This window comes from Hyperoodon ampullatus (genome assembly GCF_949752795.1).
Source record: "Hyperoodon ampullatus genome assembly, chromosome: 1".
Classification (NCBI taxonomy): Eukaryota; Metazoa; Chordata; class Mammalia; order Artiodactyla; family Ziphiidae; genus Hyperoodon; species Hyperoodon ampullatus.
Window position 1 is genome coordinate 224,899,946 of NC_136914.1, and position 24,395 is coordinate 224,924,340.

The 24,395-nt window shown below is 46.5% G+C and overlaps 1 protein-coding gene across 11 annotated transcripts in view; it reads left to right on the plus strand.

Annotated features, from left to right (window-relative positions):
- Positions 1 to 24,395, plus strand: part of DOCK1 (dedicator of cytokinesis 1) — a gene marked incomplete at both ends in the record, with an annotated part of 536,109 nt that overhangs the window by 464,342 nt on the left and 47,372 nt on the right. For 8 of the 11 annotated variants that reach the window (XM_079700789.1, XM_079700792.1, XM_079700794.1 and 5 more), the window contains 4 exons: positions 1,692 to 1,782; positions 5,557 to 5,676; positions 22,069 to 22,158; positions 22,985 to 23,089. In XM_079700789.1, the coding sequence (XP_079556915.1) occupies positions 1,692 to 1,782; positions 5,557 to 5,676; positions 22,069 to 22,158; positions 22,985 to 23,089 (406 nt within the window). The remainder of the gene's footprint in view (positions 1 to 1,691; positions 1,783 to 5,556; positions 5,677 to 22,068; positions 22,159 to 22,984; positions 23,090 to 24,395) is intronic. The other 3 variants (XM_079700795.1, XM_079700799.1, XM_079700790.1) reach the window with 2 other exon arrangements.

Here is a 24,395-nt window from a genome sequence, read left to right on the forward strand (position 1 = left end):
CTGCACCCTCGACCTGTTTATGATAACTGCTGTTTGTCAAGTCCATGCTAAAAAGTGTTTTATAGCCACAGGGGTTGATCTTGTAGGAAATCGTGAAGGCTAGAGTTTGAATTTGGTGGAGCTCCCAGAAGTATCGTCAGGCCTGGTGCAGTTTGTCCGTGCCGATATGGAGATTTGGGGTGGGGGGCATCCTTAGCCAGCTCAGAAGAAAATTATTATTTCACAGGGTTTTTGTTCCTCTTGACCGACCCTTATATGGCCCTTTAGAAAAAAGGCACTGCCACAAATTATATTGTTTCACAGTAAGCCATATGATCAAATGAGAAGTCCAGTCTTAACTTTATCAGAAATAAGGCAATAGGGCCTCCCTGGTGGCGCAGTGGTTGGGAGTCCGCCTGCCGATGCAGGGGACGCGGGTTCGTGCCCCAGTCGGGGAAGATCCCACCTGCCGCGGAGCGGCTGGGCCCCGTGAGCCATGGCCGCTGAGCCTGCGCGTCTGGAGCCTGTGCTCCACAACGGGAGAGGCCACAACAGTGAGAGGCCCGCGTACCGCAAAAAAAAAAAAAAAAAAAAAAGGAAAGAAAAGAAAGAAATAAGGCAATAGTATACGTTTTCAGTCTATTCTTACCTGGGTACCAAATTCTCAAGTTTCGTATTTTCTTCTGGATTTTTCTCCTTCACTTGCCTTTTTCTCTAGGATGGTGGGCTATGATTGGTACCCTCTTCTTCTTGGTCACTCTTAGGGGCCAGTGTCAAATTTTAGCAAGATTACCACTTATGAGACCAGAATAATTATATAATCCACGTGGCATTAGAGTTTAATGATGGATTAGTTACATTAAGCATTATTTTCTTTCTTTTTTTGTTAAGTCTCTAGTGTATTTATTTGTATAAAGAGTAAACAAAAACATGATTTTCTAACTTTTGATTTCTAAGACTTTTTAACTTTTACCTTTAAAAACAGTACCATGTGAATATAATAAACCATGAGGAAAACAATCAGTTTCTTTTATCCAAAATGTAGGCTGTGGTGGGAGGGAGGGAGATGCAAGAGGGAAGAGATATGGGGATATATGTATATGTATAGCTGATTCAGTTCGTCATAAAGCAGAAACTAACACACCACTGTAAAGCAATTATACTCCAATAAAGATGTTAAAAAAAAAGTGTATACAAAAAAAATGTAGGTTGCTTTATATTAGATTTAACTTTTATTTCTTTATGTCAGAGGAATTCTTTTGATCCATTCGCTGTGATCATTGGAGCTCTTTATTCTTATGGATTTGTATTTTTATGGATTTTGTGTGTGTGTATATTTGGACTCAATAGAAATGTAAGAAATCACAATCAAACATTGTGTACTCTCATTTCAATTGCAAGAAAGAAAACTCTGGAAAATATGAGAAAGAATGAGAAACCTTGAAGTATAATTCCACCTCCTTGTGCCACCTTCAGTTTTGTCCTGAAAAGACAGGACTTAAATTTTAAAAATATATCTACTGTGTATTACCCTGGTTGGTTTTTCTTAGTGCTTCGTGTACCAGAAGCTTCCAAGGCATTATGCATTGTGAAGATTGTAAAAAGACAGTATAGAGATGATTTACTGTTGAAGGTAGAATTTAGCTCTTGCAATTCTCAACACAAATTATTTGGTGATGCTTTAAGAATGTACCTATGTTTTATCGTCTCAGGTATTTGTACAAGCTCTGTGACCTGCACAAGGAATGTGATAACTACACTGAAGCAGCCTATACCTTGCTTCTCCATGCGAAGCTTCTGAAGGTAGTAAAAATTACCATATACTTTCATGATCCTGTCGTTATAAATTATAAGATCATTTAACATTTGATTTTTCCATGACAGATTTCAGTAGACCTAGAACTTAAGATTTTATGGATGTTGACTCAATGCAATGACATAAACAAAGAGAGTTAAGAAGTACTTTGATTATAGATTTGGCTCTCCTGAATGCAAATTGGACAAGATGTCAGAGCAAGTTATCACTGAGCATCTTAAACACCCATCATTGGTCTGCCAGCAGTGAGTTAGAGATTCTGCGATTCCTTATTCCTGCCAACAGGACCCAGTCATGCCGGAGGGCGACCTCAATAAGAAGGAACTTCTGTGGTACAATAGCTAAGAGAGAGGATGAGCCCACCTCTCATTATTTTTTCAGAGTGTAGGGACCAGATCATGACTTTTCTCTCGGTATGTTCTAAGCAGTTCCATTGAGATCTCCTGTTGGTCCATCAGTTCATGTTTGACTTCCTGCCTGATTCTCCTGGGGGATGTTACCCCTCAGCATAGGTCTGGCACGACAGCTTTCAGCTCTCAGTGTCCTTTTGTTATTCAGATAGCTTTGGACATTGGGGTGTGTGTGTGTGTGTGTGTGTGTGTGTGTGTGTGTGTGTGTGTTTTGCCATAATATATTCATGCTCTCCCCATGTCCATTTTCAGCCCAGTTAGTCATACAGAGTGGACCCACAGTAAATAACTGGGTGGTTGTTTGTATTGATGGATGGCAAGATGGATGTGTGGGTGGATGGATGGATGTGTTGATGGATGGATGGATGGATGTGTGGTTGGGTGGATTGATGGATTCATGGATGGATGGATGTGTGGATGGATGTGTGGGTAGATGGATGGATGTGTGGCTGGATGGATGGACGGATGTGTGAGTGGATGGATGGATGGATGGATGGATGTGTGGGTGGATGGATGTGTGGGTAGGTAGGTGGATAGATGAGGGAATTTCTTTACAACTTCTAGTTTTATACTTCAAAACTTTAACAAGTCACTGGATCATCTTTCCCATTATACCCTCATAAAAAATTGAAAAATTATAAACTAGGTAAAGAGGAACAACTATGAGAGTTAGAACTGAGTTGAGTGTCCCTACATAAAGATTGCTCATTCAAGGGATCGTGTGTCTAAACTCAAGCCAGGCCCCCGCATACCAAGAACTGAATGAAAGGTAACCAGATGAGATTACATTAAAAATGAGCATTAAGCAGTGTCTGCCGGGTGCTGAGAGGACTGAGGAGGGGGCCGTGTTAGGCAATGAATCCCCAGCAAGAATCTTCCAGCCCTTGGCCCAGTCCTGAACTCTCCAGTAGCTTGTGTGAGATGCATACTCATAAGCTGCTTTAGGGACACTGGAGTGTGGAGATTGACCTTTGCCTGAAAACAAGAGTCCTTTATAAAGAAAACACAGTGAGACTCGTTTCAATCTGAATGCCTCATCCATAGTCATCCATGGTACCCCTTTGGCTTTGCACCATATAAAGCTCTCCTAAGGACTGTCATTTACGAAGATAGAGATATCAGTTGGGGCATCTCACACCAGCCATCCCACTTTGAATTCTAATGGCTTTCATTTGTTAGAAACCCAAATTTTAGTAACAAGGTGATTTTTAAACTACGAAGATATATCTTTTACACCAGGGAAATTAAAATGGGCTTGGCAAGCTGCTTGGTCACCCTTACTCTCTCTCATAGTACATAAACTTTTCTACGGGCGTGTGAATGTAAAATAGATATATGTGTATGAAGTATCATTTGTTTAATCATTGCACTTATTGAGCCCAGACAGGTTTGTCACAAACGGTACAAGGATGTTTCACAACCCAAATCAATGGGCCCAATTGCATTATCATTTCCACTGGGGTTTTGAATTTTCCAGTTAGATGCCAAATAATCGCTCTCCGTATCTTTTACATCATTACATATTGCAGTTTGTCCTAAATATGTTTTGATATTGCAGTAAACGTGAATTCATGCTGGTTAATCAACAGACTAAAGAACGTTCCTTGTATCTTTATGAAAATTCTTCACCATGATTGATATATTCTTGTTCATTGAGTAAAAATCCTCAAATAGGGTCTTCTTTTTTTGGTTAAGGCTATTTTGTCAAAAATAAAAACAAGGGCAATAAAAACATCAACCTTTCGCCTAGCAATCAAGTTATTTCATCTCATTGTTTAAGTGGAAGGTATAAAGGAGTTTTGCTTCTCCATTCAGTATTTTTTTAGGTGATTTTAAACTCCAAGGAAGTTATTTGGCATCCAGACTTTCTTATTCTTATTTATCTTATTGTAGTTCCATTTCAGAATCATGTAAAATTTTACTTTTACCCTTCATGAAAGTAGAAATCTGGCCATGTGGTGAAAATGCCACAATTAATTGAGTTTGTAACTCCCAGTTATGGTTGGGCTACGCACTTCTCATTTGAAGGTGCAAGAATTTGCAGCAGCGTGAAGGTTTCTCATTCTTACTTGACATTCCAGGTGCTAGAGAGCCCATCTGGCCCCATGGCCCTTTCACCCTGTTCTTTGGAGCCCTGGGGTCCAGCACAGAGTGCTCCAGAGCCCCTCTGGCTTCGGGAAGGTGGGAGGGGGTGTGTGCTGTGAGAGCCCGCCTCTTGGGGAGCCTTGCACTTTTGCAGGCCTGTCCCTTGGGGCCTTTGCCCTCTGCCCCAGTGGTTCCTGTCCATTTGTCATGCCCCCTAAAATGTGGCACCACAGCTGGTCCCATTGCTCCAGATATGGCCTGGCTAGCCCTGAGTCCAGTGGGGACCCTCCCACCCCACTGTGGTCCAGGCAGCCTGCAAGTCCGCTGCTTTCTTGGTAGCATCCTCACTGTCCTGTCTTAAAACAGGGTCAAGACCCACCTCCTGAGTCCAACTGATGAGTGAGCTCATCCTGATTCTTTCCTCCAGGGAGCCTCCTCAGAACCCCTTGTCCTGCCTCCCGCCCTTAAATTGCCCATGAAATCTTTTCTGCAGAGTTATTATATACCACTGTGCTCTAATTTGTAACAGCACTCTCTCTGGGGCAGGCATCTTCTGACTCACCTTTGACCTGGTGCCTTGCACATAGTAGGTCCCCACCAAATATTGAGGCTTATTGAACCCTATATTTAGTGCCGTTGATTGCTTGAGCATAAGTTTAGGAGTTTAGGTGTCAAATGAGCTTGCCTTCACTTTGATGCATCCTTCCTTCATCCCATAAGTCCACTGTCACGTCCACAAACGCTGGCCGAGCCCTGCCTTTGCGACAGGCAACGTGCCTAGAGCTGAAGATCCCAAGACACCTCCCTGTCTGTAAGGAGCTTTCTTTACGACCTGTAAGTGGAGTCCATGTGCCTTCTGCTGTTGATTAAAATGTTGAGCAGCGCAGGACTGAGGCCGCCACCCAGGGATGCCCCACTTGAGGCAGCCACAGATCACCCGGTTCCTCATTCATCTGGAAGGTTCCAAGGCATCATGGGCAAGCTGACAGTGCTGTCGAGAACCTGCTGGGTTTCTCTTCTGTGTGAATCTAGACCCAGCTTTGCCTTCTTCTTTCTTTCACTCGTCTTGAGGCCTCTGCACAGAGGTTCTGCCCTCAATTCCAGACCCGACAGCCTGATGGCAGCAGCTCCAATGACCCCCAGAATCATGGCCCGAGTGCCCACACTGAATTCAGGGCTTACTGTGCATTCTGACCTGACGGTAGGGAAACGGTAGCCCTGGCCGTGCCCTCACCAGGCACCACTTACGCTTTGCTTTTGCCTCAGTGGTCGGAGGACGTGTGCGCGGCCCACCTCACCCAGCGGGACGGGTACCAGGCGACAACACAGGGGCAGCTGAAAGAGCGGCTCTACCAGGAAATCATCCACTACTTCGACAAAGGCAAGGTAAAAAAAAAATGCAATTTTTCTGGTGTTTTCCTCTTTGTGTGCACCTTCTTGCAGCGTTGTAAACACGTTTTTTAACACATGGTGTTTGTGGTACCAGAAATTTGTTACAGATTGTATATCTGAAGGTTTTATGCATGGCCCTTCTGCTGGCACTTCTAAGTACAAATCCTAGCAAAAATAAAAATCAATCGCCCTTTTGTAGATGCTCTGCTGAAAGTTAGGACTGAAAGGCACAAGTGTTTTCATAATCCTTGCCAGAGAGAACCCAGGCTGGGACACTGATTTGGGGGAATTTCTGGCTACGTTAGAGCTAATGCTTTCCCTTGACAGTTTGCGTTTTTCTGTTGTCACCAAAATATTATTCCCATGGCAAGACCAGTGTCTCTCATGTTGGTGTCCTCTCCATTAACTGGCTCAAACAAAATTATTTAATCTGTTGACTTCTACTAAAAGGAAACCTGCCATCATTTTAATCAGCCAGTAATAGGTCTCATCACTGTAGTTCATGTGATTCAGATAAATAATAACTATTAAAATAAAGGCGGGGGGGCTTCCCTGGTGGCGCAGTGGTTGAGAGTCCGCCTGCCGATGTGGGGGACACGGGTTCGTGCCCCGGTCCGGGAAGATCCCACATGCCATGGAGTGGCTGGGCCCGTGAGCCATGGCCACTGAGCCTGTGCATTCGGAGCCTGTGCTCTGCGGCGGGAGAGGCCACAACAGTGAGAGGCCCGCGTACCGCAAACAAAAAGGGGGGGGGGGCTTCTTCAGTTAAGAAGTTTTTAAAATCTGCCACCAAAGTGACTTCTAAGCTCATTCTGTGCCTTCATCAGGATTCTTAACTCATCTCAGTTACCAGCCTTTTTTTTTTTTTTTTTTTTTAACCTTGAGAAAAGTGAACAGAGAATTCCATGACGGTACCTGTATTCGTTTCTTAGGGCTGCAGTAACATAGGCCTACCCACTGGGCAGGAATCTGTTCTCTCACAGTTCTGGAGGCTATAAAACCAAAGTCAGCATGTCGGCAGGGCCGTGCTCTCTGAGAGAGAATGATTCAAGGGGAGAATCTGCTTCCTGCCTCTCTCTTAGTGTCTGGTGATGCCGGCAGTCCTTGGCTTGTAGATACATCACTCCAGTTTCTGCCTACGTATTCGTGTGGCTTTTTCCCTGTGTCTCGCTGTGTCCAAATCTTCTAAGAGCACCGATTATTGGATTTAGGGCCCACGCCATCCAGTGTGACCTCATCTTAACTTGATTACGCCCAAAGACCCTGTCTCCAATAAGGTCACATTCACAGATACCAAGGGTTAGGACTTCAACATATCTTTTGGCGGGGAACCAGTTCTACCCCCAGCAGCACCCATATCGGGAAAGGATGATGACTGACCCTTTTTGTGGTTGTCGACATAAACCGAGCCCTTTTGAAAAAATCATGTGTGTTTTATTTATTCCCTGGGGTCCGTGACATGGGACAAAAATCAAAATATTCAGAATAGCATGAGGATTGGCCAGAGGCCACTTGGAAATGGTCTGTGAATTATACCTGGTCCTATAGCAAAATAGAATATATTTCTTCATAGAAATGAGATGGTTTCACAATGAAGGCCAACTGCTAAAACTTTATTAGCTTAGCCAGGGGAATTCTGTTTCTCGACAAACTGCTAAAAAAGTGGATCCATTCCTTCCCTCGATGGCTTTCTGGCTTATTATGTTTTTGAGAAGGGTAATCAGGTGTTACAGAGGGGGCAGAACAGGAGGTGGGACCCCAGAGAGGCCCAGGAAGCCTGAGGGCCAGAGGTCACTGGGGCTGAAAGAGTGTGTGCCTTTGCTGAGAGTCATTCTGGGTTCTCACGTCCTCTGACAGCACTGGCCCCGAGATCTCTCCAACCACATCTCAGCTCTCCTCCCTCCCTCGCTCCTTATATTCTGGCCACACCACCCCTTCTGGGTCCTCATCCACCCCAGCCCTTCCTGTCTCTGCCTGGCGGGCCTCTGCTGCTCCTGCCCTTGGCTCATCTGTCCTCATCCAACTTAATGTCACCTCTGTTCCGATGCCCACAGTGCCCTCTTCTTTTCCTATATAGCGCTTAACCACAACTTGCAACAGTAGATTTGCGCGGGTATTTCTTTAGCGAGTCTCCCATAGGCCATGAGCTCTGGGAAGATAGAGGCCACACACGTGTAATCCCTCACAACACATGTAACTCTCAGACAGAGCCGGGCATGTAACACAGGGGCGTTTGTTAGATGAACAAAGAAATCAGTGAAAGAATGCATGAACAAATGAATGAATACTCAGCATTTAAGGGTGATTTCGGACAGATGAGAGGTGCTCATGGACAGCAGGACAGCTGGCCTTCAATAAATAATAAATTGAGGAACCAAGTGGGTTTGGTTTTGTTTTTAGCCAAAGTAGCCTCATACGGAGGGGAAAAAAATGAATGTGTTCAGTTTAGAACAGTGCTTCTCAACCGGGACCCTTTCACGTTATCATGCCTGGGGCTGTGGATGGGACTGGCATCAAGTGGGTCAAGGTCAGGGATGCCGCTCAACATCCTACAAGGCAGACAGCCCTTGCCACTCAGAACTGTCCAGCCCAGAATGTCAGTCGTGGCCAGGTTGAGAAATCCTGGTTTTGAAAAACTAATTCAAGTGATAAAGCATTACAGGCAAAAAGAAAAAGGGGCTGAAGGCATGTTCTCACATGTTTCTGTGTTTTGGAGGAGACAGAGGATGGCTCTGGTCAAGTGAGCACTTAGCTCACCTGGAGTCAAGAATGTTCAACTTGATTGAACTTGTTAATCAAAACTGAGGAGAGGGCTTCCCTGGTGGCGCAGTGGTTGAGAGTCCGCCTGCCGATGCAGGGGATGCGGGTTCATGCCCGGTCCGGGAGGATCCCACGTGCTGCGGAGCGGCTGGGCCCATGAGCCATGGCCGCTGAGCCCGCGCGTCCGGAGCCTGTGCTCCGCAACGGGAGAGGCCACAACAGTGAGAGGCCCGCGTACCGCAAAAAAAAAAAAAAAAAAAAAAAAAACTGGAGAGAATCGTCTTCATGGCAGCTGTTAGAGGCGTACTGGCAAAAGAGACTGAAAAGCCATTTTTGAATGCCCATAACTTCTCCACGAGAACGTTAAAAAGAAACAGAAGTTCACGCGTCTTTCTGAGGCTAACATGAGGGTGAGGGAGAAAATTTCATCAAATGAAATTTCAAGTACCTGGATGATGAGCCGCAAAGCAAAAAAAATCGTTTTAACATCAACAAGCATTAAATTTCCTGGGGAAAAACTAACAGAAGGAAGTAAGTATCCATCTTCTGTAGTAGCCGGGACGGGCTGGAATCTGCTGGGGTTTCGGCCTCTCACCATCTCAGTGGTGCTACACAACCCAGATGGATTTCTCACTCATGCTGCCGGTCCGTCCTCACTTCTGGGGACCCAGGTGAGCAGAGGTCCCAACACAAAGGAATGCAGCCTCAGAGGGACAGCGAGTCACTGCCCGGCCCCTACACGCTTGGCCCAGAAATGACACATGCGTTTGTGCTCGTGTCATTGACTAAAGCAGATCATGTGGCCACAACGAGCTTCAGTGGGTGGGGAAGTGCCCAGAAGGGAAGGCAATGTACATAGCGCCTACATCTACCAGGTAAACCAGGTAAACTACCAGGATATTGAATCGGACAAGTGAGGCGGGGTTCTAACCTAGGTGGAAATTACCTAAGTATATGTATGTTCTAAAAAGGTAATATTCCCTCTAATCCCCCAATTGCACAGCTTCCCACAACTGGACATGTGAAAATAGACCATCTCCAGAACCTGGTGCTGGGCCAGCTCCTCCGTAGTTGAATTTCTTCCTCAGGTTAGGGAGGGGTTGGGAACGACATGACCAGGCTGGGCAATGCAGGGGCAGCAGCACCTGAGAACTGGTTCCAGCTGGAACCAGTCCTGTGGCCGGGTCGCCCGAAGTCTCAGCAGGTGGGGAGTCGGGGCGGCAGGAGGTCACAGCAGAAGGTAAGTTTGCTTCTTCATGCCAGATTTAAAATCACATTCGTTTAGGAAACAAGACCGAGACATGGTCTTATTATACCTGCCAAGTGTTGGGTGTATGCGGTGATTTGAGAAGGAACATCCTTCCTGCCTGCTCTGGAATAAGACCATGGCTGAGGTCGTTGCTGCAGATTCAGAACTTGACCTTGGGAAGGACCAGATGCACACATTTCTGTGCTCCGTGCCCAGACTGAAGTTTTGTTTTTTGGGTTTTTGTTTTGTTTTTTTTTGTGTGTGTGGTACGTGGGCCTCTCACTGTTGTGGCCTCTCCCGTTGTGGAGCACAGGCTCCGGACGCGCAGGCTGAGCGGCCATGGCTCACGGGCCCAGCCGCTCCGTGGCATGTGGGATCTTCCCGGACCGGGGCACGAACCCATGTCCCCTGCATCGGCAGGCGGACTCTCAACCACTGCGCCACCAGGAAAGCCCTGGTTTTTTTTTTTTAATTGAAATATAGTTGATTTACAATGTTGTGTTAGTTACAGGTGTACAGCAAAGTGATTCAGTTATATATGTGTGTGTGTGTGTGTGTGTGTGTGTGTGTGTATGTATATTCTTTTTCAGATTCTCTTCCATTATAGGTTATTGTAAGATACTGAGGAGATTTCCCCGTACTATACAGTGGGTCCTTGTTGGTTGTCTATTTTATATATACTAGTGTGTCCACGTTAATCCCAAACTCCTAATTTATTCCCCCCCCCTTCCCCTTTGGTAACCATAAATTTGTTTTCTATGTCTGTGAGTCTATTTCTGTTTTGTAAATAAGTTTATTTGTATCATTTTCATAGATTCCACATACAAGTGATATCATATGATATCTGTCTTTCTCTGTCTGGCTGACTTCACTTAGTATGATAATCTCTAGGTCCATCCATGTTGCTGCAAATGGCATTATTTCATTCTTTTTTTTGGCTGCGTGCTATTCCGTTGTGTTTATATACCACATCTCCTTTATCCATACTCATCTGTCGATTCTTGGGGGAAAAAATATCTTGAAATGGGTGATAGTTGACAAGTAATTCAGCCCATGGGAATTTGAAGAAAGGCTGCTCAGTGTGGGGTCCTCTGGGTAGAGGTGCCCAGGGAGCCAGCCCTCCTATGATGCAGGGCTCCGACCTGAGCTGTCTGCTACGAGAGTCACAGGACCCATGCAGCCATGAGCACCTGAAACGTGGCCAGTCCAAACTGAGACGCACCATCAGCGTACAACAGCACTGGATTTCTAAGGCTCAGCGTGAACAAGAAACTGTTGTTATGAGCTGAATTGTGTCCACCAGAAATTCATGTGTTGATGCCCTAATCCGACTACCTTGGAAGGTGATTATTTGGAGATGGGGCCTGATCCAATATGACTGAACTCCATATAAGAAGAGGAGATTTGGGGCTTCCCTGGTGGCGCAGTGGTTGAGAGTCCGCCTGCCGATGCAGGGGACACGGGTTCGTGCCCCGGTCTGGGAAGATCCCACATGCCATGCAGCAGCTGGGCCCGTGAGCCATGGCCGCTGAGCCTGCACATCCAGAGCCTGTGCTCCGCAATGGGAGAGGCCACAACAGTGAGAGGCCCACGTACCGCAAAAAAAAAAAAGAGAAGAGATTAGGACAAAGACACACACTGAGCAAGGACTAGGTGAGGACACAGGGTGGGGATTTGTCTCACAAGCCAAGGAGAGAGGCCTCAGAGGAAAGCATCCTTCTGACAACTCGGCCTTGGCTTCTCGCCTCCAGAACTGTAAGGAAATACATTTGTTTAAGGCGTCCAATCTTTGGAACTTTGTTATGGCAGCCTGTCAAACATCTCATTAATTTTGTATTATTGATTACATTTGAAAGAATATTCAGGTATAGTAAATATTACTAAAATTAATTCCACTTTTTTTAAGAGTTTGCTCATTTTTAAAGCTTTTTTCTTTTTTAAAAAAATAGATTTATTTATTTTTGGCTGCGTTGGGTCTTCGTTGCTGCGCGCGGGCTTTCTCTAGTTGCTGCGAGCGGGGGCTACTCTTCATTGCGGTGTGCGGGCTTCTCATTGCGGTGGCTTCTCTTGTTGCAGAGCACGGGCTCTAGGTGTGTGGGCTTCAGTAGTTGTGGCATGCGGGCTTATTAGTTGCTCTGCGGTATGTGAGATCCTCCCAGACCAGGGATCGAACCCGAGTCCCCTGCATTGGCAGGTGGATTCTTAACCACCGCGCCACCAGGTCCCTAATTCCACTTTTTAAAATGTGGCTACTAGAAAAACTGTACATGTATCTTGGCCTATGGTTCCATTGGACAGTGCTGCTCTGAGCCAAAGACTTTGCATTTGTTGAGAACGGTGTCTGCTAGCACATCCATCCACAGGCTGCTGGTAAATCAAAGCTTTACTGCATGTCCTTTGGAGTCATCACAGGCAGCGGCATTGCTTACGTGCTTGTTGGGATATATTCCTTACACTAAATGAATATTTTGAAAAACTGAAATAAATCTAAGAGAATTAGGAAATGGGAACCAAAGCCAGGAGATAATAGAATGTATGTCAGAATGACAAGGGGAAGCATGATCACAAGCACCAAAATTGGATTTTTTTTTTGCTTGTGACCCAGTGTCATTTCTGTAATTTGAAATAAGTGTCCAGAGTATGGTTGTTCTCAGCATTAGGGGATTTGGAGAGATGGGCATGTGAAGCGCTCTTTTATGAACAGAAGATCCTCTGAATGAAATACAGACAAGGCACTGGTAGGCAGGGAAGGAAAGAGAAGAAACACAGGCAGTTATGAAGATAAACCATAAGAAATCAGGAAGAAGCAACATAGCTTTGTTGGAGCAAGATGGAGTTTTCTGGTACTTAGGTATTTTATTTTTAAAATTTAGAATTATGCCTCTCCGTTGTTTTCTTCTGTGCTTTGACCAAAGTCTATTATAATCTTATTATTAGTTTCCCAAGCTCTTAAGGATGCGTCACGTTTTCTCACTGTGATTTGTGTGTCCAAGTGCCTTCGGGGATGAGTGTTCCGACTGACTAGCTCTGAGGTCTGCACTTTCTTGGCCCGGTTCTACCTGGGACACTGCTGAGCAATGCGGGTCTCTGAGCAGAAGTCAGCTCATCCAGCGTGTTTTCCCCATGAGCTCTCAGCCTGCCTGGACTCCCAGTCCAAGATGCAGTACCCACATCCATCCCTGCCATTCTGCTCCCCGGGCCACCATTCTGGGCTCTAACAAAGTGGCCATGGCATCATAGCTTGAATCGCTCCAAGGATGCCCAAACCTCAGGGTCCCCCAACCTCCTCTACAGGCAGATCCAGGCTTCTACCTGGCAGGTGAGGCCGCTTACACCAGGGCCCTGCCCACGTATCTACCCTCTCGTCGCCCACAGCATCTGGCCTCTTTCTGAACATGCTTTTTGATTCCCAGTCCCGGATGGGGAGCGCCCCCTTCTCACCTGCCGTCTCTTGTGGTGACTCCTTCCCACCTCCTACGCATGCTTTCATGCTGTCTCCACCTTAGAGCCTTTCCTGCCCCCCATGCAGAGAGGGTCCTGTCTCTGGGCTCTCCCTGCCCTGGCCAGGAGCTATTTCTATGTATCCTGTATCCCCTCCTTGGAGTATCTCACACTTGAATGGTCCCCTGAGTCCCCTGGGGATCTTGTTAAAATGCAGATTCTGGGAACTTCCTTGGCAGTCCAGTGGTTAAGATTCTGCACTTCCACTACAGGGGCGCAGGTTTGATCCCTGGTCGGGGAGCTAAGATCCCACGTGCTGCATGGTTCGTCCAAAGAAAAAAAATAAAAATGCAGATTCTGATTCATTAGGTCTTGGGAGAGGCCTGAGGCTCTGCATTTCTAAGCAGCTCCCAGTAATGGCAATGCAGCTGAGCCAGGGTCCACTTCTGGGTCACCAGGTCCTGCTTTGACTGGAGCTCCTTGGGGACAGGGCAGGCTGTGTCTGACACTTCTGTTTGTCCCTCTTCGGGAGCCCTGTGCTGCACCCAGACTGGGTATTCAGTCACTTTTTTTAAGTAGACTATTTTTTAATAGCAGTTTTTAGGTTCAGAGCAAAATTGTGCAGCAGATGGGGAGAGTTCCCATGCACCCCTGCCCCCGCGCCGACATGTGCAGCCTCTCCCACTGTTAACAGTGTCATTTTCATTGAACTAAGCGCATTCTGGCCAATGCTTGAGCAAACACTCAAGGAGAAGGCCACCATCACTCAGACATTCCACAGAGTTCCTAACATGGGGCTTATTTGTCTCACGTGTGTGGCCTGGCCTCCTGACACAGACTCTGAGCCCCGGAAACGTCTGAAGGGCATGCCCCCCTGCCCCCCACTCCTGCCCGGCAGCCCCCTGGGGCAGATCCCTGTCCTCATTCCAGAGGTGCCGGTCTTGGGACTGTACCTTTTCCGCAGGCTCGTTTCCCAAGCCTGATGCTGACTTGGCTTACGTGCTGCCTTCATTGCAGAAGTTGTGGGTGGAATAAAGACAGATTCTTCCAAGACCCGGGCCGGCTTTTCCTGCCTGGACTCCCGTACGTCTGCTAGAAATAAGTCCTCGGTCAGAATGATCGCAGGGGTGGATCAAGTGAACGGGCAGGGATGGTCATGCGGGGAGGGCCGTCTGGCATCGGCCACAGGCTCTGACTTCACTGCTGACTCAAGGTCCATCCCAGGCCCATGTTCTAAATGTTCTCCTGCAGCACACGAGTATTTAAATCACAAGAGTTTCTTGGGTTTGATTTTACACGTGTTTCGTTTTAGGGGGAAAAAATTGCATTTTGGGTTTAAAACCATATATTTGGGTAATGGGCCTTAATACTACAGTTGGACTTGAAGACCAGTGATGGCTGAGGACCACACAATTGTAAAATGGACTCTGCCCAGTACCTGAGCCTGGCAAAAGTATGACTCAGTTATAGCTCCACTGATACAGACTGTCACCTTATGTGATTAAGGACATCTTCACTATGTCCTTAATAGGTAGAAACTTTACACATCCTAGAGCTAATTTTCACTGTTTTAAATGTATGCAGCTACCCAGGGGAAGTAGGGGCTTACAGAACCCAAGGCAGATTTGTGTCCTGGAAACTGTGAGCGCAGGCCCTTAAAGGAGCGGGTTCCCACCCCATCCCTTGGACGCCAGCACCTGCGGGGACACCCCAGGGCGCCCGCCAGAGACTGGGGTCAGACTGTATTAAAAGTCTGTCTACCTTTGTGCTCTGAAAGCAGCAACGCTGAATGGATTTTCTGCTCCTTCATATTGGACACTCCGGGGTTTGTTTTTTTTGTTTGTTTGTTTTTTGCGGTATGCGGGCCTCTCACTGCTGTGGCCTCTCCCGTTGCGGAGCACAGGCTCCGGACGCGCAGGTTCAGCGGCCACGGCTCACGGGCCCAGCCGCTCCGTGGCATGTGGGATCTTCCCGGACCGGAGCACGAACCCGTGTCCCCTGCATCGGCAGGCGGACTCTCAACCACTGCGCCACCAGGGAAGCCCCGGTTTTTAAATTATGTTCTGTTATCTTTCTGTATTGCTTCTTCACAAAAATCATTCTTTTATTTTTGCTTTTCCACCGCTTAAAAGAGTTTTGAATGTCTTTCAGCCCAGCTTTTGGTCTTTTCATCTGTTTCTTTCTCTCCAAAAAACGTCATTTCCATCTGTTTCCCTTTTCATTCTTCTGCACTTCTTCCTTCCTGGGCTAATAATTACTCCTTGCTCCTTTTCCTTTCTCTTTTTACCACCTGTTTTTGCATCTCCGGAAAGCCCACTGTCGGGTTTTATCGTGGCAGTCAAGCGTTCTGTCCTGAAGATGCTCTGAATTGTCTGTCTTACTGTGTTTGGTTGAGGCCTAGTAATTTTCAATAAAGCCCTTAGTTCAAGCAGTGCACTGAAAATTACCAGGCTTCTCTATGGAAGGTGTGTCTAAAGTAGAAGCCCTGCTCTCAAGAAAATGTCGTCAGAGTGAGGGAGCCATTATTAACCAGCATTAACCTCCTCGAAAGCCAGGAAGCAGCCTGGCAGTGTCAGCAAAGGGGGCACATAGCCGACAGCCCATGTGATGTATGAAGCTCTGGGATTCTTTTCAGCTGGAGCTCTGTCTTCTTTTCCCTTAAAATAACCTCGCCTTGAAGAAGTTTGCACTTTGCCTTGTGCCCAAGTCAAAAGAGAAGGCATCTTGCATCATCTTGTGAACTAAAAATAGGGGTTTGGAAGCAAGTTTCCACTTCTGATGAAATGGTTGGATTTCTTTTCTAAGTAGTGGGGGTGACATTTTCTCATCCTCTGAGTTTCCTTTTAAAAACACAGTTGTCATTGAGAGGAATTACAGGTGCGAGCATCATATCACCCTCCTCTTGGTTTGTTCTCAGCATTTCCAGAATTTTCAAAAATCCTGATATTTGCCAGAATCTGTTCAATTAGCAAGAATTTGGCTGGAGTGCTCAGAGATTATGTGTTAATTATGATTCGCCCCCAGAAAAGAACGATTTATGATCAGAGCATGAGAAAATCAAGGTTTAGAGTCGGTAACAACCCTGCTGCCCCACACCCCGCCCTGCAGGACCCCTCACACGTGTTTCCACCACCCAGCCTCCTGGGTGCCAGGTGCCACCTGCACCCATGAATTACGGGGTGCAGGGGGGCGGGAGGGCAAAGGCCCGCCTCGAGGCGTGAGCAGGTGAATACCAAAACCCTCCTCTGGTCTGTTGCACTGGTGGGTGCTGAGTCAACCTACCTAACAGGTATGGGAATGATTCCCTCTTCTGAGGAGAAAGGGGAGACCTCCTTGTCCCCGAGAAGGTGACATGTAAACTGGGTCTTGACGAATGAGACAAAGCTTGCCAGATGATGGCTGGGAGGGCAGGGATTCCAAAGAGTGGGAATCACTCTGGTCAAGGCCAGGGCTCCCGAAGACATCTCACTTTTCTGGAGAAGCCGAGAAGTCTGTCTCTCGGGGGGGCGAGGAAGGAGTCCTGGGAGACACAGATGCAGAGAACTTGGGAGCCAGTCTGTCCATGGCCTTGTGTGTCTCCTGAAGATTTGACTTACCCCATAAGGCACAAGAGCCCATGAGATTTTATGAACATAGGCAAGGATGCCTTTATTTTCCTCTTTTCAGGGAGTGATTTTGGCTCCAAGGTGGCAGAGCCCTGGGGGTGGAGGGCTGGAGCAGTGGTCCAGGCCTGTCATGTGGTGGCCCAGGGAAAGGTGGTGGCAGCAGGGATGAAGAGAGGCAGGTGACAGCTCCAGAGACTTGAATCAGCTGATCACACAGTGACTCTCAAATGGGGTCAATATCAGATGTGTGAACGCCCAGAGGAGCCGGGTACGAGGCTGGCTCAGCCGCCGGGAGCAGAACAAGCCTCACGTGGCTGCAAAGCTGGCAGGGAAGTGACTTCTGATCAGTCCAGGGAGGTTTTACTTCTTTCCAAGCAGTTCGAGCAGCTCCGAGTGATGAGGCTCCATTCCTTCACGTGTGAATTCTTTTTCAAAGTAATTGATTTTCCAGCTAGTGATACCCAGGCTGTGTGGTGCAGCTTTGACCCCGTCACACCCTCATCCACGGGTCTGCATCTGTCCCTCCTGTCCCGGGGACAGCCCTCCGTGATCGTGTCCAAGGCCGCTCCTCCCGCTCTGAGCCCAGGATCCCCCACCCCATCCAGGACATCACTCTGGCCCGTCCGCCCTCTCCCTGACAAGCAGCACCGTTTTCCTCTCCACTGGCTAATACACACTCGCCTACAACCATGCCATCATTTCTCCCATCTTTAAAAAAACTCTCTCTCGTTCTGACTCCCCTCGCCAGCTACTGCCTGTTTCTCCTCTTTCTCCAATCCTCCTTCAAGAGCTGTGTGTGCACCTCCTGGTCCTCCTCTGTTCTCCCTGACCCGACCCCCATCACAGGTGCCCAATAATTATCTACAGAATGAGGGGTGAGTGACAGGATGTGTCCCTTCTCCTTCCAATCAAACCACCAAGGAAAAGGCAACTGTATCTTTCGCTGTCTGGTTTAGGCTTTCTAAGGGCTTGCAGAACTACAGATGTCCTGGCTTAAAGAAAAAGGAAAAAAATCCTTTTTTTTTTAGGGGGAAAAAAAAAAGTTATGCCTTCTCCATTTTTCCCCCGGGGCATTAAAACTGAGCAAACCATTTTCCATTTGGACTAATAAAGAATTGCTGTTGGGAAAAAAGGAACATGATTTCAATGGTCAGTAATTCTTGAGTACCTGGCTGCACCACAAGGCAGGATTTGTCTTCGAGTCGGTGTAAGAACCTTTCCAGCAAGGCTTCCTAAGTCCAGCCCAAGTCCCAGATCCCACTGCGTTTCCTGCCCTACCAGAGGGCAGCCAGCCCATCTGAGCCCCTTTCTCAGGCTCTGGCTCTGTCATGTGTGCACTCAGAGAGAGGGTGGCGTCGTTACTGCACGGTTGGGCAGCTTTGATGCAGAGCACAGAGCAAAGGCTCCATTGCAGGGGCTGGGAGAGCGGGGCCTGACTCACTCTCAGAAATGTCTTCAGAAAGTGTCCAGCCTTTGCTCAGATTAGTGGAGATCAGCTGAGAACCACAGGAGGACCCAGGATGCAGCTTGGCTCAGGGAGAGATGGGGAAGCCTAGAGAGAGTGGAGGTGCCCATAAGGAGTCTCCATTCTGTAAGAAGAGGTTGCAGCAATGCCGGGACTGGCTGGGTCCCCTCTCGGCTGGACCACACCCCTTGGAGTCGCCATCCAGACTTACGACACACATCTTTCCTGGGGAATCCAGCCCCTCATCGTCGAGGGACTGGAAAGAGATTCTCACTCACGTCATTCCTGCAGTGAAGCACTCACTGGCCAGGGCATAAGGCTAGTTCTGGGCCACATGGGTCCCCTCCAGTGCTGAGGGCCCTCAAACAGTGCTCTGGAACCTTCCACAGCATTAGCTCTTCATCCATTTCCTGTGCAGGGCACTGGAAGTTTAGAGGGTGATTGAATATAACTCTTTTCCCAGCAGCTGCCTGGAAAGCCAGATGAATTTTAGAATGACTGCAATAAGAGCATCCCATAAAACATCTTCACTGATGAGGGACTTAGAGCTAGTTAGCGGGTTAAACCGCAGTTGCACACCAATATCCTGGTGAGTCATCACTGGCCTGAATTCTTTGTAAAGGGTGCTTGTCCAGGCTGCCATCTTGGTTTTCCTCCGCTGCCTCCCTGATCCTGTTAGATCAGTGTTGTCATTCTACCCAACTGGTCACTCGTCAACCTCACAGTTCTCCATAGGAAAGCAATCGCTGATATGTGCTCTGCAGCCACTTCAGTCTTGGAACTAACGAAGGAATTTCATCAGAAAAAAAAAAAAAAGTTTTCTGTTCATGACACTTGCATAAATGGGACTTCCTGGAACCGAAAGGTTCAGAAAGAAAAGATGATCATCTCAAGAGAATGTAGCTGAGATCATCTGATAAAAGGAGGAGGTGGGAAGAGTGTGCTCCGTGTTGGAAGTAAACGAACAAAGCCAAGGATGCTGTAAAATGGACTAAGGATTTCAAATCAGAAAGTAAAGTGGAACGTTGCTAGGGTGCTTTTTCATTTGGGACTGTGGTAAACCTCATCTGCCTACTGCATGTCTAAGAATGGAGCCAGAGTAGGGCGTTCAATCACACAGGTTAAAGCGATTCTTCCACCGAGATCATCTAAATCTCGATCATATTGAATCTGTTTTCTCTCTGGCACGGAAATATTTTCCAAGGTATTCACACGGGAAATATGAGCAACGCACACTCTGTAGAGCCCTAGCCAATTAAAAGTAGATGAAAATCTCCTTAATGCAGAATCCTTTAAAGCATTCCGGGGTGAGGCGGGTGGAGAGGGGAATGTATGTTTATAGAAAATCCGATAAAGAACACAACTGTGTAACCTCTGGGTGAGTTGGACAAAATATTTATTCAAGACATATTTCTTTTTAAAAACAATTACTTTTGATAGGTTAAAGCATCTCATCTGTCATTTAGGATAAAGACAGATTAAGCAGTAATTAGAAGCCCTAAGATTCTAGGCAGCTAAGAGAGTGGTGTGTTAGCTTGCGGAAAACTAAAGAAAAATCAATCGAGTGAATGAGAACTACAACTAAAGGTAATGATTTCTTTGAAATGGAAATGTACTAAGGGATGAATTGGTCACTGGAGCTTAAAAGAAACATTCCAAGTGGAGAAGCTCCCTCTTCCGAGAAATGTGAGCTTAGGCTCTGGCAAAGGACCTGAGCTAGCTGGAGCAACAGATGAAGATATTCAAAAGATGCAAAGCTTCAGCAGGATGAAGGAGACAGGTAGGGGTTCTTGGGAAGAGAAGTGTGTGGTCTAGGAAGAGCATCTCAGCCACTTTCTCTCTTCCCTGGCTGCTGGTCCTAACTCTGAAATCTTTTTCTACTCTGGGCTTACTTTTAAGATGTCTTTCAAAGTATTAAAATGCAATTTCAGAATAGCTTTTTCTCATCAAAAATAGCAGATGGTTTTTTTAAGTAGCAGCTGTGTAAAGAGTATTTTAAGTCTATTGGGTGATTCAGTAATAAGTAAGGTCCTTGATAGTGTGGTTCTACTAAGAAAAGGCAAAGACTGGCAGGAAGGTGAGGGTTCAGTGCCAAGGGTATACCAGGTATGGGACCCAGCTCCCTGTGTTCTCAGTGAGAGCCTGGAGTTAGGAACTAGCTTAGCATCCTTTAAAACCCATTTCAGGAGGAGGGTGTGTGGGGCAGCTGGAAGTGCTGGCACATGGTCATTGTTATGGGCTGAATGTTTGCATCCCTCCAAAATTCATATGTTAAAACCCTAACCACCATGTGATGATATTTGGAAGTGAGGCTTTGGGAAGGTAATTATGTTTATATTGGGTCATGATTAGGGTGGGGGCCCCCATGGTGGGATTAGTGCCCTTATAAGAAGAAGAAGAGAAAGATCTCTCCTAAGGTCATGTGAGCACACAGTTAGAAGGTGCCTGTCTACGAGTCAGGAGGAGAACGCTTACCAAGAACTGAATCTGCCTACACCTTGTTCTTGGACTTCCCAGCCTCCAGAACTGTGAGAAGGAAATACCTGTTGTATGGGATTTTGTTATAGCACCTCCAACTAAGTCATCAAGAGCAGAACTTCAGAAAAAGGCCAAGCTGGGCCGAGTACACCCCACTGTGTGCCCTTGGGCAGGTAACTTACCTGTCTGATCCCCAACTTCCTTATCTGCCAAACAGGTGTAATAAAGATACCCACCTGACAAGGCGAAGGACCTTAACAAGACAATGCAGGTGGCATCTCACTGGAGGTAGAATAAGTTTGCAGTCACTGCCCTAACAGTGCTACCACCTTGTGGGGATGGTTCCAGTGGAGAAGTGAGCGATTCGTGTCTGGGGACCCAGTATGTGGGGTGGTGTGACACTTTCCTGATTCTAAGTCGACAACCTTCATTTCTGTTTGAGAAACATTGTTGAGCAGGTCCTGGACTCCATACGGTCCAGAGGTTTTGATAATGCTCAGGCCCTGCCCTCAAGGGGCTTACAGTCCCTGAGGAGGAATGCCAAAGGAGCATTCCACTTTCAGTACATTACCCCAAGTTTTTTTAGTAGGGGAATCCTGGGTCTTGTAGGAGCACAGAGGAAGAGGGTGGGTGGCACCCAGGAAGGCTTTCTGGAGGAGATAGTTCCTCCATATTTTCCATGTTCTTCTCAAGTAAACCACTGTATTTTATTTTTCCCAAGGAAAACAAGGGAAATTCAGGCCTACCACAGGTATCAATAAATTAATCCACATGTGTCAAAAGTTTATCAGCATTTTAATAAATGTTACCTGATTGGGAAACCCAGTTTTAAACCATTACCATAAAAAATTCTCCCTTTCGAAACGATGGCAGATTTTACATCCTGACGGTATCTGTAAACATAACACAAACTTCTTGCAAGCCTTAATTTAGATTTGAAATAGATCCTTGTCTTTCTGACCACTGACACATAGAGCTTATTAAATGGGATGATTTGGGAAAGTAGCAAAATCAAGCCTGTGGTTTCTACGCAAACGCTCCTCTCAACCTCGCCCTGTGGTTTCCTTTCTGAGCTCCATGGCTGCTCCGACAGATGGGCGTCAGTGGCCGGCAGCAGGCAAGGCAGAACTGGCCGGCCGACTGCTCCGACCAGGGGCAGTGGCCAGCATGATTGATGAGCCAGTAGCTGACCAGTTTGGTCAACTGATGCCCGAGCCCAAGGCCATAAGCCTCTAGAAAATATCTGTATTTTTCCAATGCTTTCAGATTAAGCGAGTGTATTTCCAGCTTGTTTCATCATGAACGGTTGTGTTGCAGCATATTACTCTTTGACCGCACGATTCAGGTTTGAGTTTCTCTTTCCCTTGTTGCTTTCTTTTCCCTCACAGATGTGGGAAGAGGCCATCGCCCTGGGCAAGGAACTGGCTGAACAGTATGAAAACGAGATATTTGATTATGAACAACTTAGCGAATTGCTGGTAGGTCTTTCTTTCTCTTTAAATGAACAGTCAATCTCAGCTTGTTCTTCTGAAATTTTTCTTTTCCTTTGAACGTTGGGATTCTCCTTCATTTTGTCCAGGAGGACCCTTGATTTATTTGCTGGTTGATTCTGGCCCACGAGTATTCACTTTTTATTCCCCAGTGAGCTTTTGTAACCAAACTCTAAGATGCCTCTGAACGATTTACATGTGAACAACTGCTGAGTCTAGGTGTACGTTGGTCTTGATGGCCCAGAGGTCTCCAGGAGTCTCCACTCGTTTAAAACTGTGAGCCTGTCCACAAGAGGGGGACGGATGGAGGCTAGCCCAGACCTTTCTCCTGCCACAGAAGCTATCGGTTTCTAACTACTGCTTTCTCTGCTGTATCATTTTTGTATTCAGCAGATCGACTTATGATGCTGTGATGTGTATCATGAATGTGGAACAGAATTCTGCCCTTTTAAATTCTCTTGTAATGTATCCCATTATCTGACTGATACCTTTTTTAAAAAAATCCTAAAGATCAGACATTTAATCAGAAGAAAAACCATCTCTCTGGCACCTCTTTGTTATTAAAACACCTGTAAATCACAACTGGTTGCTGAATTTGGCTTTTTGGTCAAATTCCCCTGCTGAATGTTGGAGGATGAGTGAGGAGTACCGTCAAAGCTTCGTGGTGAGATTAAATTCAGTGCCTGCATCAGCACCTCTCCCCCACTTTCTCCCCGTCTCACTCGCTAGAACTGCCAAAGCTGGAAGAACCCAGATGCATGGATGTGCAACTACTCCATTCAAACCTGAAATGCATTTCCTTTCTTCCTTTCAGAAAAAACAGGCTCAATTTTATGAAAACATCGTCAAGGTGATAAGACCCAAGCCTGACTATTTTGCTGTCGGTTACTACGGACAAGGATTCCCCACGTTCCTTCGGGTAACTTTGGATTCTGTTTTGATTGGGTCAGGATTGCTCCCTGGGCAGTGAGCCTCTTCCCTTTCCGAGGAAGAATTTGGACTTTGCATCCGAAGTCCGACTCTTTGTATTATTTTAACAGCTCTGTGCTTGACATAGGGTGCCAGAGAGGGGCTGATCATATTTTTTGATTGCATATAAACTTTCTATCTCATTTTTCCCAAATAGAACTCCTGTTCAGAGATTTATCTGTATTTTTAAAATTGTGGTTGGGGACTTCCCTGGTGGTCCAGTGGTGAGGACTCCGCACTTTCACTGCCAGGGGCCCAGGTTCAGTCCCTAGTCAGGGAACTAGATCCCTCAAGCCACGTGGCACAGCCAAAAAAAAAAAAAATTCTGTAAGATATATATGCATAACATAAAATTTACCCTCTTTAGGTGTATCGTTCAATGGCATTAAGTTTATTTAGTTTGTTGTGCAGCTATGCCCACCATCCATCTCCTGATCTTTTTCTTCTTCCCGAACTAGAACTCTTACCCCATTAAACAATAATACCCCCTTCTCCCCTCCCCACCAGACCCTGGCAACCACGCTTTTACTTTCTGTCTCAGAATTTGCCTCTTCTAGGGACCTCATTTAAGTGGAATCATATAAAACTTGTCCTTTTGTGTCTGGCTCACTTCCCTGAGCATCGTGTCTGCAAGGCTTATCCATGTGGTAGCGTGTATCAGAACTTCATTCCTTTTTATGGAAGAGTAATATTCCATTGTACTGATGTACCACATTTTGTTTATCCATCCGTCCTTTGATAGACTTCGGGTTGTTTTGCCTATTCTGAATAACACTGCTATGAACATGAGTATTTTTAATTATATGAGAAACTGGAAATGGATTCCCAGTGCTGGAAACTCAAGAGTCATACTCCATTTCTGAGACAGGCATGTGCTCTTTGACACATGATGGAAGAAACACTGTGATCACCAGCCAAGTCACCCAATAATCATGAGGCCAGAAATTGTGTAAATAAATGCTGCCTAACCTACTAGTAGAATTGTTAAAGTTTCTCAAAAACTCATTCTTGGATACCATTGACCATGATTTCCTGTCATTTCTTATGACCTTTTTTTTTTTAATGTCACCTGGTTTTCTCTTATCCTGGGAGACCATGCATGATCCTTCTGGTTTTAGAGAAGCAGGAACTCTCTGCCTAGGGCACACCTGTCTGGGGCAGTTAGATCCAGTTGGGAGATTTCTGTAGCCCCAGAGGTGTGTTCCTTTGGCCCTGGTGTTTCTGATCCCACAGGAGGCCCTGACAGTATAAGATGT